At 45.2% G+C, this 17,605-nt stretch overlaps 1 protein-coding gene across 1 annotated transcript in view; it reads right to left on the reverse strand.

Annotated features, from left to right (window-relative positions):
- The window catches only part of LOC310808452 (1-phosphatidylinositol 4,5-bisphosphate phosphodiesterase eta-2-like), a 148,522-nt gene that overhangs the window by 10,432 nt on the left and 120,485 nt on the right, over positions 1–17,605 (reverse strand). Inside the window, 15 exon segments of the mRNA XM_083675357.1 lie at positions 164–310; positions 794–878; positions 1,532–1,656; positions 1,848–1,955; positions 2,094–2,270; positions 2,419–2,507; positions 2,841–2,938; positions 3,317–3,415; positions 4,974–5,129; positions 7,392–7,499; positions 9,538–9,709; positions 11,819–11,939; positions 12,245–12,448; positions 13,261–13,354; positions 16,754–16,924. Coding sequence (XP_083531483.1) covers positions 164–310; positions 794–878; positions 1,532–1,656; positions 1,848–1,955; positions 2,094–2,270; positions 2,419–2,507; positions 2,841–2,938; positions 3,317–3,415; positions 4,974–5,129; positions 7,392–7,499; positions 9,538–9,709; positions 11,819–11,939; positions 12,245–12,448; positions 13,261–13,354; positions 16,754–16,924 — 1,954 coding nt within the window.

The raw sequence follows: 17,605 nt of genomic DNA on the forward strand, positions 1-17,605 counted from the left end.
AACATTTTCCAGTTGCACGAAATACCGATCATCATAATCATCATTTGTGACAAAACACTCAAGCTTCTACAATAGGAATAGGCCACAGGAAGAATGTGATCACCAGGTCCCTGAGTAGCGGTTGGTGTGTCAGGAGTGGGCGGGTGGGGGGAGGGAAGCGTACCTGGCAGCATGCTGTTGAAGGCGATGGTACGCTGGCCGATGAAGTCCTGTCCGATGGGGTCGTGGTCCCACACCAGGAAGCGGACCAGGGCCAGCTCGGCCATGTGGAGGGTGAAGACCAGCGTCTCCTCCCACATGGGGTTAAACCCTGGGAGGAGAGGGGGGGGGGGGAAAGAGAGGGCGAGAGGGTAAGAGGGGGAGAGATGAGCAAGAAAATAGAGATGGTGAGAAGTAAAAAGAGAGAGGGACAGAAAGATTGAGAAGAACACAAATTGGGAGTGAGAGAGGATAGACAAAGAGCGAGAGAGATATGGACAGAGAGAGTAGGAGAGAGGGAGTGAGAGAGAGAGAGAGAGAGCTGGCTCAGCAGTCATGAATAATTTAGGCACTGTGTGTGTGTGTGTGTGTGTGTGTGTGTGTGTAGGCAGACACAGTGGTGCTGTCAGTGTACTGGTCCGGTGCCAAGCTCATCCACTATACATCTCACACACAGACACACAGGAAAACATGCAACTACCAGGTAGAGACCAACAACATTCAACACACAACTCTGCCATGGCAGCCATTGTGGTGGGGTTAACACTGGTACTCCATTCATTCAGCAGACATTGTGTCATTCTGAAGCACTCACCATTGTCATCCACCACCCTGGTCTGTTCCTTGCAGCAGTCCACTGGCAGGCCAATGATTTCCACCTCTACGAAGGGGTCAATGATCTGAGAGACAGACAGACAGAGGAGATCAATTATCTGAGACAGACAGACAGACTGAAGGGATCAATGATCTGAGAGACAGACAGACAGCTCCACAGACACTCCTCTAAGCACCTACCCATACATCGACTAGGCAATAGACACCTTATACAAGGGTTGGGGTCAGTTGAATTTCAATTCACTCTATTCAAGCACAATTAAATAACAGTTCTATGATTGCAAATAGGGTATTTATGTTGTATGACTTCTCAATAAATTGACAATGAAAAACTTTTTACATCGGTTTTTCAATTTTTTTAATTGTAAATTCAAATCACTTCATGAAGTCAATGTGATTTCCAACCTTGGCCCATACATCCAATTGGACATATCTCAAATACAGCCTTTACCCCAAAGTACCCTAAATAAGTGCCTAGCAGAAAGGCACTATATTGAGGTTAGTGGTGAAATTTGAGTCACATGATTAATTCCAAATCAACCCCTTGACGCCCTGTACACCTAAAACAATTGGATAGGTCTAAACCATATGACCATCGCTTATTGTCTTCTGATAGACTGGGGGGAATCTTCACCATATTGCTTTTCCGTCCAATTGTTTAAGATCTACAGGAGTTTCCTAGGGGACAGAGTATTGTAGTAGGGTCTCCTGATCGTACCTCTCCCCTGTCTCCTAGCATGGAGTCTTTGGGTTTGGGAAGCTGCTGGCCACTAATGATCTTTAGCACCAGCTGTTTCTTCATCTGGCCCGGCAACGGGTCCTCCATCATGGGGTTAAAGGCACCTATGGGAGGGGGAGAGGGACAAAAGAATGAGAATTGCCAAGGAGAACTCTCTCCTTGGCAATAACTTGTGTTGGTAAGCCTGAATCTTCTTTGTTTCTCATCTTTCGGGAGGACAGGCTCATTGTAATGTGTTGCCTGGAACGAGGAACAGTATCGAACCCACAGATCAAAGCGACATGAAGACCCTCACCTTCACACATGCAGACGGGCTTGAGAATGTAGCCACAGTTCCCGTTGCTGTAAAACTTGGCTCGGTTCAGCTGCAGCACTCGCCCCTCTGACTGGTAGTTCAACGCAACTGAGAACGACAAACAAATCATATAGAAAGCTTGTATCGACAGAGAGAAAGAGAAAGAGAGAGAGAGAGAGAGAGAGAGAGAGAGAGAGAGAGAGAGAGAGAGAGAGAGAAGGAGGATGCAGGCTGCTACCCCCATACCTAGGTGACATCCAGCATTCCAGAAGGGCTGGGGGTTGAAGTTGGAGGAGTCCACGCGGTAGGAGGACGGGTAGATGCGTGAGAGCTGTCGCTGGTTGAAGTGGACGAAGGCAGCGGCTTTCTGCTGCATGAACTTGGTCTCACTGAGGGAGGACACCTGCCAACTGGAGCTGGTGGCTGGAGAGAGCGGACGGACGGACAGACACACAGACATACGATAAACCACTTTGGGAATTGAGAGAAAACATCTCAACACGCGCTATGTCCTGCTAAGCTAACGACATAGTGGAATGACCAAAGGAGTGTAGTTCCTCAGCCAGCTCACCTTGTGCCTCGATGTCATGCACGCCCACTGACTTGGTGTATTTGACCAGGTCTGACAGAGCCCTGGAAAGCTTCATGGTCTTCTTCTTCCTACAGGGTGAAGAGGATACTGTAAGTCATCATATCTTATGGAGTGGCTGACAGTGTCTTGTGGTGCGGGTGGAACATGTCTTAATCTCGCTCCCAGACACTTCTGCCCAATGATGGATTTTGGTGGACCAACATGTCAAACTTAGATTTTTTTTTTATGCCAATACTAAGATGGGGAAAACCTCCCGACACGTTTACCTCCCCTGTGGTGCAGATGGAACATCTCCATGGTAACAATGCATGTCTCTATGGTAACAGTGCATGTCTCCATGGTGACAGTCTCTATGGTGACAGTGCATGTCTCTATGGTGACAGTCTCCATGGTGACATTACCTGTTGAGGTGCAGGGGGGCGCGGGAGGTGCTGCTGGTCTCCTGGTCCGTGTCTGTGTCCTCCAGGCTGGAAGTCTTCTTCAGCTTGGCCGTCTTTTTCTGGAGGGAGAGACAGCATCAGTCACAGTCAGCCCAGAGGGTCACAGTCAAAGGGTCACAGTCAGAACAGAGGGTCAACTCACAACAAGACTACAGCCCAGAGTCACCTCACTACACGAGTACAGCCCAGAGTCACTTCAATACAATACTATGGTACACAGAGTAACCTAAAGGTGACCAGGTTTTAAAATGTGGCATCAACTTGACTTTCCCCGAAACTGATTAATTTCAATGCCAAATAAGAAGAAGGGAAGTGAAATGTGTGTGTGTGTGTGTGTGTGTGTGTGTGTGTGTGTGTGTGTCGTATTGATGGAGGAGGTGGTCAGGGGGACAGAGGTAGGTATGGAGAGCATGGTGGTGGTGGTGGCGTGAGCCAACCTTGCGTTTGGAGAAGCTGCCCATGAAGGTCCGGCCAAGGCGCTTGTTGGTGCTGGGGTTGGCCTCGTCCCCTGTGTCTGTGCCGTCTTCACCTTTGACCTGGAAGAGAACAAGAACACAGTCAACGGCCAGACTCTCTCTCAGCTCTCCCCGATGTGCTTCAATCAATCAATCAGACACCTGTCGATTCCAACCCCCGCCAACCCACAGGGAGTTTCACTTCCATCTGAAAGGTGTCAGAATCAGTTACGCAGCATGGTGAGGTAACATCTGGCATGGTGAGGCAAGCCGGGATTGCAACCCATATAGTATCAGTTGGTATTTACACAGGATTCAGCATCACAGTATTTTTGTGTGAAACATTTATGTAGTGAGCATTTTGTTTCTTTATGTCGAGGTAGGACATATGGAATTGGGACTGTTGTTAGGTCTCAACCACCTAGCATAACAAAGAAACACCCTGGGTCATTTTCAACAGTTGGAACAGTCTATGAATTCTCCTTCATATACACAGACACACGCACATGCAGACACACCACTGTTGGAATTGTACAATATTCTATGAGTCTTAGTTTCTGCCTCCTGCCCTTTCACTTGGTAGCACCTAGCAGTTCATCACAACACAAAGAGACTAAATAAGACTAGATGCTAGGGAGGGGGGGGTGGGGGGGTCAGTAGCACCTGGAGCACCTCAAGGTGAAATTCTTGAGAGTGTCTCTGACTGGTCTATATTCTTTGGGAGAAGAGAATCTCAGAGAGAGAGAGAGAGAGATACCATGCTAGCTGTTAACATCATCAGCTCTATATAACATTGAATAAAAGCCATAAGACACTGACCTCAGCTCTCCTTATTTAATCTTGTTGCAAAACTTGAAACTTGTTGCTGTGGAAGAATAACAAATGACACAACTGTCTAACACCACATATTCAACCTGTTTACTTCCTTCACATAATCAACACAAAGATACTAATGAGCTTGCACATGTCCTCTGTGGTGAAATTGATTAGTGTTGGCGTGGGGTGTTTATGTATGTGCGTGTGGTCGGGTGGGGGATAACTGAAGTGAGACACTTCATTAGGTTGTCTAGATATGGGCATTAGGTTGTCTAGATACTGCCACGGTCTAGTGCACTCTGGGTAAAGAGTACTGCCTCCTCAATCAGGACCGTGACAGAAGCCGTTGCAGCCCCACCGTTTATCATGATTAGAGAGAGAGAGAGAGAGAGAGAGAGAGAGAGAGAGAGAGAGAGATAGTGAGAGACAGAGAGAGGAAGAGGGGAAATAATAAATGAGAGGGAGAAAAAGAGAGAAAGAAAGAGAGAGAGAGAGAGAGGAGGAGATGGAGGTAGGTAGAGACAGCCTAAGAGCTGGCTCACTTACAATGCTAATGAAACTTGGTAGGAATGAGAAACTCACAGAAGAGCCCCCTGGAGGAGGAGGAAGGTGGGGAGCAAAGAACATTTCCCTTGACTGCTCATCATACCTTGGCTGCCATGCCTACAGTCTACACACAGTAATACTAGTGACACTGATTGGCAAACGTTATTTACAGTAGTGCCTTTTTACCAGAGGAGGAAGGCCAACACTCACAACCAATCCTATTATAGGATTTGAAGCACAAGGATTTGAGTAGAGTGTACATTGAGAGGTGGTGTACCTTGAGGGCCATCTTGTCTGCAGGCTTCCCAGAGGGGGGCAGGCCAGCGATGGTGAAGCTGTCTGGGTCCTCACGATCCCTGATCTTAGACTCCTTCATCAGGTTGTCCAGCTTCTTCTTGGCAACGTTCTCCACCTGCTTCCTGTTGACTGATGTCTGTAAAGAGAGAGAGAGAAAGAGAGAGAAAGAAGAGGGATAAAGAGAAAGAAGGATAGAGAAAGAGAGAGGGAAGGAAAGAGGGAGAGTGAGGGAGGAGAGAGAAAAGAGGGGGAGTGAGAGAGAGAATAGTAAACATTTGAACAGGGTTCGACAGAAACAGAATGACCTAAGGGGGAGTGAAACAACACAGTAAAAACCTTGACAAACGACTGAACCAGATCAAAAGGGAACATGACCATGCGGTATTTGGCAGTGATGAATGGAGAGATGATAAAATAACAAAACACTAAAGAATAGATACAACAAAAGTATTGTGTGTCTGTTTCCGCCGAGGAAACAATGCATTGATTGTGGAGTAGTGACTGGCTTCAGATGGATGTGTTGTGTTGGGTAAACTGGTTCCATCGTTCAGATAAGGGACTCCTTTCATGCAACGGGAAAAGTATAAAATATATCAAAGTGCGATGAAGACGGCTCGTGAAAATCAGGCTTTTTGTTTTTCCAAAGGGATAGTTCATCCAAACTACAAAATGACATGTGTTGTTCCTTGTACCTTGTCTGCAGTGTATGGAACAAGGACAGAGTTCAATCCACTCTTTGGATTTGTTTCTAGCCACCGCCAAATTCTGTAAATATTGGCACTTTCTAACCAAAAACCGAAGGAAGTCAATGTACACAGTCACCGTCAAGTCAAGTCAAGGTGTGGATTGCACATCGACTTGTCCATGGACTGCTTTCATGATATGTTTCCTTAAGTCATTTTATCATTTGGTTGAACTATCCCTTTAAAATGATGTTGCCATTATTATGTTAATTCATTACTCATAACATACAACATTGTAGAGCAAAACAACCCAAGTGATTATACTTCAATGAGATGACCTCTAAATAATGATATTACCAGCAACTCTATAACTGCTCATTGACATATGGCATAGGTAAGGTGTAGAACAAGTTCTGTACCTCAATTTGCAATTTCAGCAATTGCTTCATTCTACCACTAGGTGGCATTGCTCTTCCACAAACCGACTCAAGATGTCTCTCTGAATACGCACACAGGTTGTGACATCCCCAAGTGTCAGTCTCATAGGGTGTCAATGAGGCTATATCTCAAAAGTTCTCCATCATGACTGCTGAATTGAAAGGACTTGGATGGACACCCACCATCCTGTCACCTACAGCATCAGTCAGGGTTCAATTCAATTCTATCTCAGTTCAAGCTCAGTTCAATTTCTATTCAGTCACTTCAGGAAGTCAATTGAGATATCCATTCAATGGTTGCATATAGGATATTTGTTCAATGTTTCCTCAATAAACCTTAGTTTTCTTCATGTTTGAATTTTGAGTGTTGAATCACTCCCTGAATTGAACCCAAGCCTGTCTCTCCAATCCAGTCACCTGTCAGTAGTCATGAGGGAGAGGACACAAGTTAGGGAAGCCATTTGGTAGTATATGGATGTACCCTTACAGTGTGCTTCCCCTGGCCATGAACAAGCTTCTCACTAATTGAGCTTTCTAACAGCTCGCAGTTGAAGTGCCCCATTACCAAAGATCTAGGTTCAGATTACCCGTTTCCTGATTCTAACCCCGAACCATGAAGGATATAGGATCAGATGACCCTGTTCCTGATTCTAACCCTGAACCATAAAGGGGACAATACCATCTGACCCTGTATCAGTGGTTAGGGGCAACTTTCAGCTACTCCGTTGGGACACATGTCAGCACTGGCTTTGAACAGCATTGTGGGTATAAATGTGTGTTATATGTGGAGCTTGGCTGGGCGGTGTTTCAAAACTAAACTGGGAATAATCATGTTATACAGTACCTTCCACTTTGGAACAAGCGGGAGACATTGAAAGGGAAGAGAGGTAGAGGGAGGCAGAGAGGGAGGGAGAGAGAGAGAGAGAGAAAGGAGAGAGGGAGAGCAGATAACAGGGGTAGGTGAGCACACAAGAAACAGAGCTTTACGACAGCACAAGACCGGAGGGAGTCCCAACCTCAGACGCTGGCTGACTGACTTTTTTGACACATCATTCAAGTACAGACAGAGCCATCGCACGCAAGCACGCACGCACACACGCACGCACACACGCACACACACAAGCTTCTGTAGTTCCTACACTCAATTTAGCAACAGACAACATTCAAAGGTAATATAGAATAGAATAAAATAAAATAGAATAGCCTAGAATCTAGGAGAAGGTGTGCAGAGATAGAGGGGCGGGGAGGAGAGAAGGAGGTTGGAGGTAGTGTACATACATCTCCATTCATCAGCTTGCAGTCGTCCTCCATCTCATCAGCACTGTCTTCGTCAGAGACGTCGCCCTCCTCCGCATCCTCGTCAATGTTGGGAGGGAGCTTCTTCCCCTGGTGGACAAACCAAGTGTCAGCATCACCATTCTATTCTCATGGACGTCTATACAGAAGTTAAGTACAGATCTAAGAGGACTCCAAATCCTTAACCATAATAACCATTCAAACAGACCTCAGTTATGTGGCTCATCCATCTATAGTCTACAGACTTTATTTTAAAATCAAACATACTGATATTGCACGTATTTCATACCCAACGCAATACAACAGGAAGAGTAAAAAGGGAGAAAATAAGAAATCACAAGATAAACACAAAAGGAGGATAATAACACTATGACAGCCATAGGCTCTACAGTCAAAACAAAGATCAACAGAGTTCTTGAGTGTTCACATTCTTTGGAAGCCAGGGTATTGGTCAGATACACTGAATGTATTAGCATACACATCATGTTGAATCCGGTATAGACGTTGCCATCTCAGTAGTAGTGAGTGCTATTACCATGGTAGTGCATGGCATCTTAGCATGATGCATGTTCCAAGTAGCGGCCCGAGGGTACAGCATGACTACACCCTGCTGTCTACCGCATCAAGCATTGTCCCTCTAAAGCAGCAGGCCTTTCTCTCCTGAATGCCAAAGCCGTAATAGGGGCCTGGGTTGGTGGTCTTTACAGCCCTACCAGGGACACAGTCTAGTCGACCTGCTCTCAGACATGTTGACTGGTGACAGTTTGATGGAATGATGCATTGAGTAACAAATACCCTATCGACGCTGTAAAAGACGTGACAATGACGGATAGATGGGGTCCCCAAAAAAAAGAGACAGGGATCGATAATTTGTTAAAGGATGGCCTCTTGCAGCGGTGGGGTGATCACGGCAAGGTTTTTTTTAGCTGAGGTTTAACGAGGGGGGGGGGGGGGGTGAGGTGGCCGCAATCATCTTCAATCACCGCGAAGGGGTCTGTGACATGCTGCTGGTCGGTAATAGTCTGACATTGCTACCGACAGCAAGCCGTGGCCCTCCTAGGACGTTGAGATTGGTCGGGATGGGGAAAGCGGGGGCTGCGTTTAGTGTCACCCAAGGGTTCCGTGAGTGTTGGAGAGAGCTGCAGTAGGTCGCTGTAGGCAACATTGTGCCATGCTTTGCAGAGGCGATGTTGTTACGTAGGAGATTGTAGGAGAGCTGTCTCCACATTCCCCCCCCCCCCAACACACACACACAATCCTCAACCACTATTGTACAATGAGGCAAAAGTGTACCCTCCTACAGTAGCTCCCTTTCAAACAAACTGTAGGAGTAACATGGCTTAGAATGTAAGTGGAGAGGTAGGCCTGGCAGCTGGCACATGGCTTAGCAGTGCCAGGCTTTGGCAGTGTGCCCCCGCTTCAACTAAAGCACCTGGCGCCAATAAACAGTTATTAACCTCAATACTGCCTGTTCTTCTGAGACTTGGGGTCCTAAAGAGCGCTGTGCACCATTAAAACGTGTTTAAAGACTGTTCTGGTAATTCAGTATCACCGCAAAGTGCATCTGCTACGACCAACACAAACTTTGCACCAATGTAGGCGGAGTAGTAAATGGGAGTGGGACAATTATCTATTCCATTTTCAACAATTACCAATCGGCGAAAATCAACACTTATTTGGCACAACAGCTGGTGATAATCTCTCCACAAGTAAGTCAAGAGTGCACTCACTTAACACTTTATTAGGAACACCTGTACACCTTCTCATGGTGGAGGTGGTGTAATGGTGTGGGAAATGGTTTTCTTGGCAAACTTTGGACCCGTTAATACCAATCAATCATCATGATAGCGGTGCAGAATATGGATATCACCTGTCAGGTCTTTACAGACAAGGGGTCATGAAGGACAGAAGGTGAGGCTATGAAAGCCTCCGTGGACACAAGAAGTCAAAGTAAAATACGAAAATAGTTTCTCCTTTAATGGTATGGTCCAACGTGGTGATGAACTTGCGCTGGGAACAACCCAGGCTCATTGATCCAGACCAATGTGGAACTGACTCAAGGCCAGTGTGTGATTTGGACAGACTCATGCTCCATACTGGGGAAACCAAAGCACTTAACAAACGTTACCTTGACCAGGATCTTCCCCTTGAGGGTGTCGGGGGAGGGCAGGACCCCCAATTCATCAACCGTCACCTGGGAGAGGTCCAGCTTGTCCCCCAGGACCTCCATCAGGTACTGGGCCATCTTCTTCTGCTGGGGGACGCTGCAGTGGTTCTCTATGGAGAGGATCACGGGGTACCTGAGAGGGGAGAAGACACTGAGACCCTGGACAGAACTCAAACAACAGAAGAGAAGACAAACACTGTGGTATATACACTGTACCAAGTAGCTCTTTTTTCAAGTGATCAGATCAAATCAAAGAATGGTTTTGGGTACTGAAAGAACATACGCCCACTGTACGACTCAATAACACTGTCCTCACACATTATGCAGATGATTCCAGTCAGGTCAGCCTTTGATGTCAGCAATGAATACACATCCATATTCATAGCGAACATCTATGTCTGTCTTGGCTAAGATGCTTCCAGGTATCAGAATAGGAAGTAGGTGTCTGTGTGTGTGTGTGTGTGTGTGTGTGTGTGTGTGTAGTAGTAGTTCTAAACAAAGACCCTGAGCTATTAAACTGAACATATTGAACTGAACACCTGTCCACTCAGGTCAGTTCAGTGATACTGTAACTCCTGTAAGGACCTGAGGCCATTGTTGACAAAGCCAGCAGGGCCACCACTGAAGCATCAGGCATGGTTGCCTAGGTACTGTTTAAGACAAAACACAGAAACCTGACGAAAAAACTATGTTGACGCAACTATGTTTTGATGAATCTGTGAATGTGTACACATAGATCAGCGCCGATTTTGTCATGTGGCGCTCAAAGACCCAGCAGCCTCTACTTTCGAAAGATTGTTTTCATGTCTACGATACTTCAAAGAGAATGACGATGGTTCACGGCGAGCTGCGGAAAAGGATTACATTGGGATTTCAAAACTAATTTCCATTAAAATTGAAATGAATTGAACCGTCACTTCATAGCTATTTAGTACTAATATTTATGAGAATGTAATCTCTCTAGTCTAAATGGTTGAATACAGCATTGGATACAGTATGCATGAATAGAACTCGAGAGAGAAAAATGTGCAGACTTATCAACATTAAAAAAAAAGATCTGCAACAATCCCATCACCTTCAACTCTCAGAGAAGCGTTTCTGTGTTCTTTGATGTTGAATGCAGTCCTTCGCCCTTCTCTCTCAAGCACTTAGCAAGGAATGTGGTGATACAGTGCAGTGTCGAACGCACACAGACACAGACACAGACATAGATACAGACACACACAAACAGACAAACAGACACAGAGACAGACAAACAGAAACAGACAGACACATACAAAGACAGATAAAGACACACACACACACACACACACACACACACAGGCATACACAAACGCACACGCCGCTGTTGCTTTATGCTACTAGTGAGACTGGGTCTATAAATAGTCTCTTTTTTACAGCAACCTCCAGATTGTGTGCATCGTGATAGGATTATCACCTTGCGCGGCGCTGCCTCTGATGAGGTGTTTGTGTGTGCGTTTGCGTGCATATCTGTGTGTGTGTGCGTGTGTGTGTGAGCATGTCATGTGGCAACACTTTCCCAGTGCCTTCCCAGTGCCCTCCCAGTGCCTAGCCTGGTCTATCTACTACAACACAGACTGCTGCCTTGGCCAGGACAGCCACTGGCTTACATGATTTGTACACAGATGAATGTGTGTGTGTGTGTGTGTGTGTACAGTATGAATGTGTGTGGGCGGGCGACAGCATGTGGAATGGACATCCTCTAACTCCTATAAGTCGGGGTGTATCTAACTGCAATGAAAACCTGCTTCCACTGCATCCATGACCCTACAGGACTGAATGATGTACTCTAACTGTTAACAGTTGTGATGGTGGTACAGCCTGGCATGAAGAAAGACAAGAAATAGGTATCATCAAACTCCTGTCTCATAATACACTACCAGCGTGTGTGAGAGAGAGAGAGAGAGAGAGAGAGAGAGAGAGTGTGTGTTTGTGCGCGAGTACACACCCTGCAAATTGAATTACAAGGCTCATCTGCTTTCATCCCGTATAGGCTGAATGAACGACCTTCGCTTGCAATAATAGCATCATAATGTACCATGACAACACCCATTAGCATAAAACTCTCAACCTCATTTTTCGATGTGCCGTAAAAAAAAAATCTTTCTTTTCAGCCACACAGAAGGCCCGGTCTCACTGTATGGAGGGGAGGAAGGAGGAGACCTCCAACCTGGGAAGAGATGATGCAAAACAATACCAGTCGGAGAAACGGCGCGCTTACTCGTTTTTCACGAAGGCGTACTTGTTGATGGTCTCGATGACGTCCTTGAAGAGGATCTTGGAGGTGAGGGTGTATCCGTGGTGGACGATGGGCTCCCCGTCCTGGCCATCCCAACAGTCCACTGGAAAGGGATGAGGAGAACCGTGAGGCAGGGCATCAATGAATACCTTGACACTTGACTCTGGCACTCACTGTAAACTACCTATGTGTGTGTGTGTGTGTGTGCGTCTGCATGTGCGTGTGTGAGTTTGTGTGTGTGCGTATGTGTCTGCCTACATTTGTGTGTCTGTCTACTTACCTGCCTGTCTGCATGAGTGTATGTGCCTACCTACCTGGGTGATTGCATGTGTGTCTGTGTATGTCTGTGTGTGTGTGTGTGTGTGTGTGTGTGTGCGTCTGCGTGTGTGTGTGAACCCCCCCCCTCACCTTCCACGCAGCGGCAGCCGGCCTGCAGCACCCAGGTGTACATGTCCACCCTGGACTGGGACATGAGCTGGTCCCCCATCAGGTAGGTGTTATGTGAGGAGGCGATGAAGTAGTTGCAGAGGGGTTGGCTCATGTCCTGGGTCACCTCGTAGTGCTGCGGGTTGAAGATGTCTCCTTCAGGGCTGCGCATGTAGTTGGTGAAGCCTGAAGGAGCAGAGGACACACATGGCAGTGGCGTTGTAGTTGTTATGGGTGGGAGGGAGCGGGAAAGAAGGGGAGAGGGAGGGAGAGAGAGAGAGAGAGAGGGAGAGCGAGGGGGAGGGAGAGGGAGAGGGAGAGGGAGAGGGAGAGGGAGAGGGAGAGAGGGAGAGAGGGGGAGAGGGAGATGGATCCACTTGCCTGCCTGCATGTCTCTACTCATCTATCCACTATTTCCTGTCTTTCCAAATTATGAATAAGAATTCCACTCTCTTTAAAAGACCAATATGTCTAATGGCTAATAGAAAAAAAAGTATTACCTAAAATAATAATCACACATAATAGGTTTACCAAACTAGATCGACAAACTTAGTGGGAATGCATCCATGCATGCAAAAATCCTAATCATACAGAGATGGACAGAGCACTCATACTGCACCATGGATAAATGTTGTAGGTACTGTTTGTTCAAACTAGACAGATGTACTGTAATGCATTTGTGGGTCAAAGTAATTACTATACATGATGCATACTGTATGAATAGCAGGGTGCAGTGTACTTAGGCATCTACAGTACTAATCAATAACCACAGACTATATTGACTTTTGACTCCAACCAACATTATGAGCAGTTTTCCGCACTCAAATGGCTGCATACTTAAATGATGAATTATTTAGATTTTTTCTAAGAATGTATTTCAGGAATGTATTTTTTTAAAAAGATGCTAGTAAATGCTCAATTCCAGAGTATAGTCACAAGACATGCAATGAGAGGGGATGATGAGAGGAGAATGAAAATGGGCCCAAAAGATATCTTACCATCGATACCAATAACCCCTTGTTTCTGGCTCTCGGTGCAAGGCTCAAATTTGTTGACAATCTCAAGGCAGTGGTCTTTGGTCACCTTGGTCATCTGTAAAAACAAAACAAAACATAAATATAGAAAAACAAAAAGAACACAACAACTCAATAAGCCAACAGCAAACAACATTCCTGCCTTCTTGGCGATGTCTCCCTTGTGAAAGAGGTTGTTCCACCTCAGAAAAATGAAGGTTAAATCAAATAAAAAGTAGTTTTCCTCAAGATCAAATCCCCTAAAAACAACCACATCAACATCGGGAATATCAGTGGTGATAAGGTAATGCTAATCCAATTTAGGAAGCTTCCTCACATGCCAGCTCCATCCCCATCCCTGTGCTGGAATCCAATTGTCTGCCCGACAGCTGGCCTTTTAAACCGCCTGATTGGTCAATCAGATTCCCATCCGCATCAATCATTGTCAGACTCTTCTATTTGGGGGAGGGGGGGGGGGGGTGAAGACTGTCCCAGTGCCAGCAGCTCTTTTCCTCCAGTTCAGGATGGCTGTTCCACAGTGGGTCAACGTGCTAAGCTCTGGGACTAGAGGCTTTGTCTAAGTAGCTTGGGCTACTTACTTACTAGAGGGAAACAGTGATTTGATCACAGACAGGGAGCCTAGTGGAAATGCTAATTCTCCCCTCTTTTATGACACTTTCCTCATGTCACTTGCAAACTTTGGGGAGGGGGATTTGATTTCAAACTGACTTCTGACTGGTGTTTTGCCCCATTCTAATTACTTTGTTAGAGGTTTAGGCCTCTTGAGGAAGAGGGTAAATGTGGTTAAATGTGGAGCACTAACTACACCCTGTACTTCAGAAAGACTTCTGAAGATTAAAGAATCACTGTGTATAATGGTATGAGGCAGCAAATGGTGGTGAGATGTGAAAGTAGCGCGCACACACACCGACACCGACACACACACACGCACAGGCATACACACGCACAGGCACACACACGCACAGGCACACACGCAGGCACACACACACAGGCACACACACACACACAGGCACACACAGGCACACACACACACACGTTAATAGACAGTAAACAGAGAGGTTGGAGCTAATGAAGCCAGCAGAGACAACCCAGCTGCATCCTGGCCCTGTTTCAGATAAATCACCCAGCAGAACTGCCTCGCCTCTCCCCAATGGAAACGTTGAAACATCCAACTCACCACTCCAGGACGTCATGTTTAATGTAATTAGTGAAAACACCGCCCCCGCCGTACCCCCTGAAATGGGCTACAAATTTGATCCAAACTGTGAGCATTCGCAATCAAGACAGCATATTCTCTACGCTTAATTTCGCTGACTGCAAATTAGCCCAAAAAGCACACATTCAGTATGAAGAACATGAGCCAATTCATTCTTTGCCTGTTTTTATTTTTTTTGTCACCACCATTAAATGCTCGTATTTTATCGAAAAGCCCTTATAAGGCTATTATAATTAGCGGGTACCTCTTCCAATGAACTTGTAAGGGCCTGTGTCTGCACTTCCCCATAGCTATTAAGCTTTCCTTCAGGCCCCAATGGCCAATCCATTAAATGCCTGTCTGCTATCATGCCGGGTCTCTAAGGAGCCACTCAATCCTAGGGAGGATTTATCCTCATTTAGTTACCAGGCTGAGGGGGATGTCAGCAAAACTGCAACTTTTCTAACTTACTGTAGCAGGGCCTTTTCACATTCATTAGCTTAGCATTGGCTAGCGTAGTTATGGCTGCAAGGTGCTTAGACTGAGGCAAGCTGATTCTATCCTTTTTTCACAAGTAGCAGTCATTGCCACTAATACCCACAACGATTGTTGTTGGCACTACTGGAAGTTCTGACTGAGTGAAAGGAATGTTGATATGTTCAAAGGTTTAAAAATTCATAAAGCTCCCTACACTCAAAATAAATGTTGATATGTTCAAAGGTTTAAAAATTCATGAAGCTCCCTACACTCCAAAACGATTAACACTGGAAGCCAGTGCAAGCAAATATACAAATAATGTAGGTTCAGCAAATACCATATACTGTACTGGACAAGAGCTGTATACATAGAAGCCAAATAAATGCTCAGAATGAATATACAGTGGCCTGCGTAAGTAATGGGACAGTGCAGCATTTGTTCTTCATTTGGCTCTACACTTCAAAAGTTTGGATTTGAAATCAAACTATTATTATGGGGTCAAAGTAGAGATTTGCAGCTTTAAATCAGTTTTCAAATAGGGTTCACCATTTAGAAAGTACAACATTTCTTAAACATACTCCCGCTATTTCAAAGCTCCAAAAGTATTGGAAGAAATCATATAGTGTCCAAATAAAGTACTCGTGTTCAGTATTTGGTCGACAATCCTTTGCATGCAATAACTGTGTGAAGTCTGTGACCCACTGACCACACCAGACGCTGGGTATCTTCTCTGGTGATGCCTGTATGCCTGTACTGCAGCCTTCTTCAGTTGTTTTGAGGTATTTTTGCATCAAATCTTACCATCAGGAAGTTAAATGCATGTTCAATAGGATTTAAATCTGAAGAAGGACTTGGCTAGTCAAAAACATTATGCTTTTTGGCCCTGAAAAACTCCCTAGTTGGCACTATGGCAATATGTTTACTGTACGTTGAAGCGCCATCCAATGAGTTTGGAGGCATTTGCTTGTACTCAAGCAGATAAGATGTTTCTGTACACTTCAGAATACATTCTGTTGCTGCTGTCAGCAGTCACATCATGAATTAAGACAAGTTAGCCAGTTCTTGTGGCAGCCATACATGCCCAAACCATAGCATAGGGTTAACCATGTTTTGGGTTAACCCTAACCCCAGATGAGGTTATATGCTGTAAATAATTTTTCTCCAAACTTTCCTCTTGCAATCACTCTACATGATAATATTCATCTTATCTGTCCACAAGACTGTTTTCCAAGACCTCTGCAGGCGTTTTAGGTACTTTTTAGCAAACTGTAACTAGCATCTCATTATGGCTTCCTTGACTTTCATTGAAATCTCGTTGGTCCTCATGTTGACACACACCAATAGCAGACTCCAAAGGCAAATACAAAGCCTAGAATTAACACTAGACATTGACAGATCTCTTATGCTTGCACACATGATGTGACAGAACACACCTGACTAATCAGAAAGCAAACACGTCAAAGCAATTTCCCAATATTTTTGGTGTCCTGAAATAGGGGGACTTTTTCTAAATGGTGAAACCAATCTGAAAAAAGAAAACATTGAATTAAAGCTGAGAATCTCTGCTTTAACCTCATATTAATATTGATATATTGAATATTGAAATATCAAATCCAAACTGTTGGAGTATAGAGTTAAAACAAGACTAAATGCTTCCTCTTTCCAATACTTATGGAAGACACTGTGTGTGTGTGTGTGTGTGTGTGTGTCTGCCTGCCTGCGTGTGCATGCCCGTCTGTGCGTGTGTGTGTGTGTGCGTGTGCCTGTGAGTGTGAGTGTGCCCACCTTCTGCTCCAGCTCCAGGAAGCGTGCCAGGTCGGCTGCATCCAGGTGGTCTTTGTGGTTGCTGTAGGTGAGCATCAGCAGGTAGAGGTCACGGCGCGTGGACATCATCTTGTAGAAGGAGCAGAACTCCTCAAAGTCCAGGGTGCCCTGGTTGTCATCCGTGTCGGCCTCCTGGACACAACACAACACAACGTTCTCTCAACATGCTGCAGTTTGGGTTCACTTTAGAATAATAATTATGCATATTATAATACATTTATTTTGTCTAACGCTTTTCTCAGGTACTCAGGGACACTACTGTACATTCCATGGAGAGAACAAGAACAGATAGAAATAAACAAAAGCAGTCAGTAAAAACAACAATAACATAGTTAAAGATAAAAAAAACAAGTTTAAAAAGATTTTAAGGGTCCTGAGGGATCGTTTGAAGGAGGAGAGCGTGCTAGATTCTTTGATGTTGTTTGGGAGAGTTTCTATCACTTTATCATCCGTGTCCTCCTTTTGGAGAGGATAACTTCGTACTGTACGTAATGCTACACTCAGTCCCACGTCAAAATAATTATACATTTGAAAGGCTTAATAAAGCCCTCATGAACTTTGTATAAGGCCTACCTATATGATTCATAAATCACTTATAAGAAATAGTCATGCTGCATAGATAGTGGAAAAGGGGTTATAGTTCGTTGGACCACATTTGGCTAATGAGGTAATGTTATAGAATGGATATGCGTCTAAATGATTTGTGACAACCTTTCCTGTTAAAGCGTGAATCCTTTCTGCAACTCCAAATTCGATAACATGTGGGTTTGCATATTCTGTGTTCAACACATTGAAGGCACCTTGTAGGATACA

Source organism: Argentina silus, assembly GCF_951799395.1.
Source record: "Argentina silus genome assembly, chromosome: 8".
In the NCBI taxonomy this organism is placed as follows: Eukaryota; Metazoa; Chordata; class Actinopteri; order Argentiniformes; family Argentinidae; genus Argentina; species Argentina silus.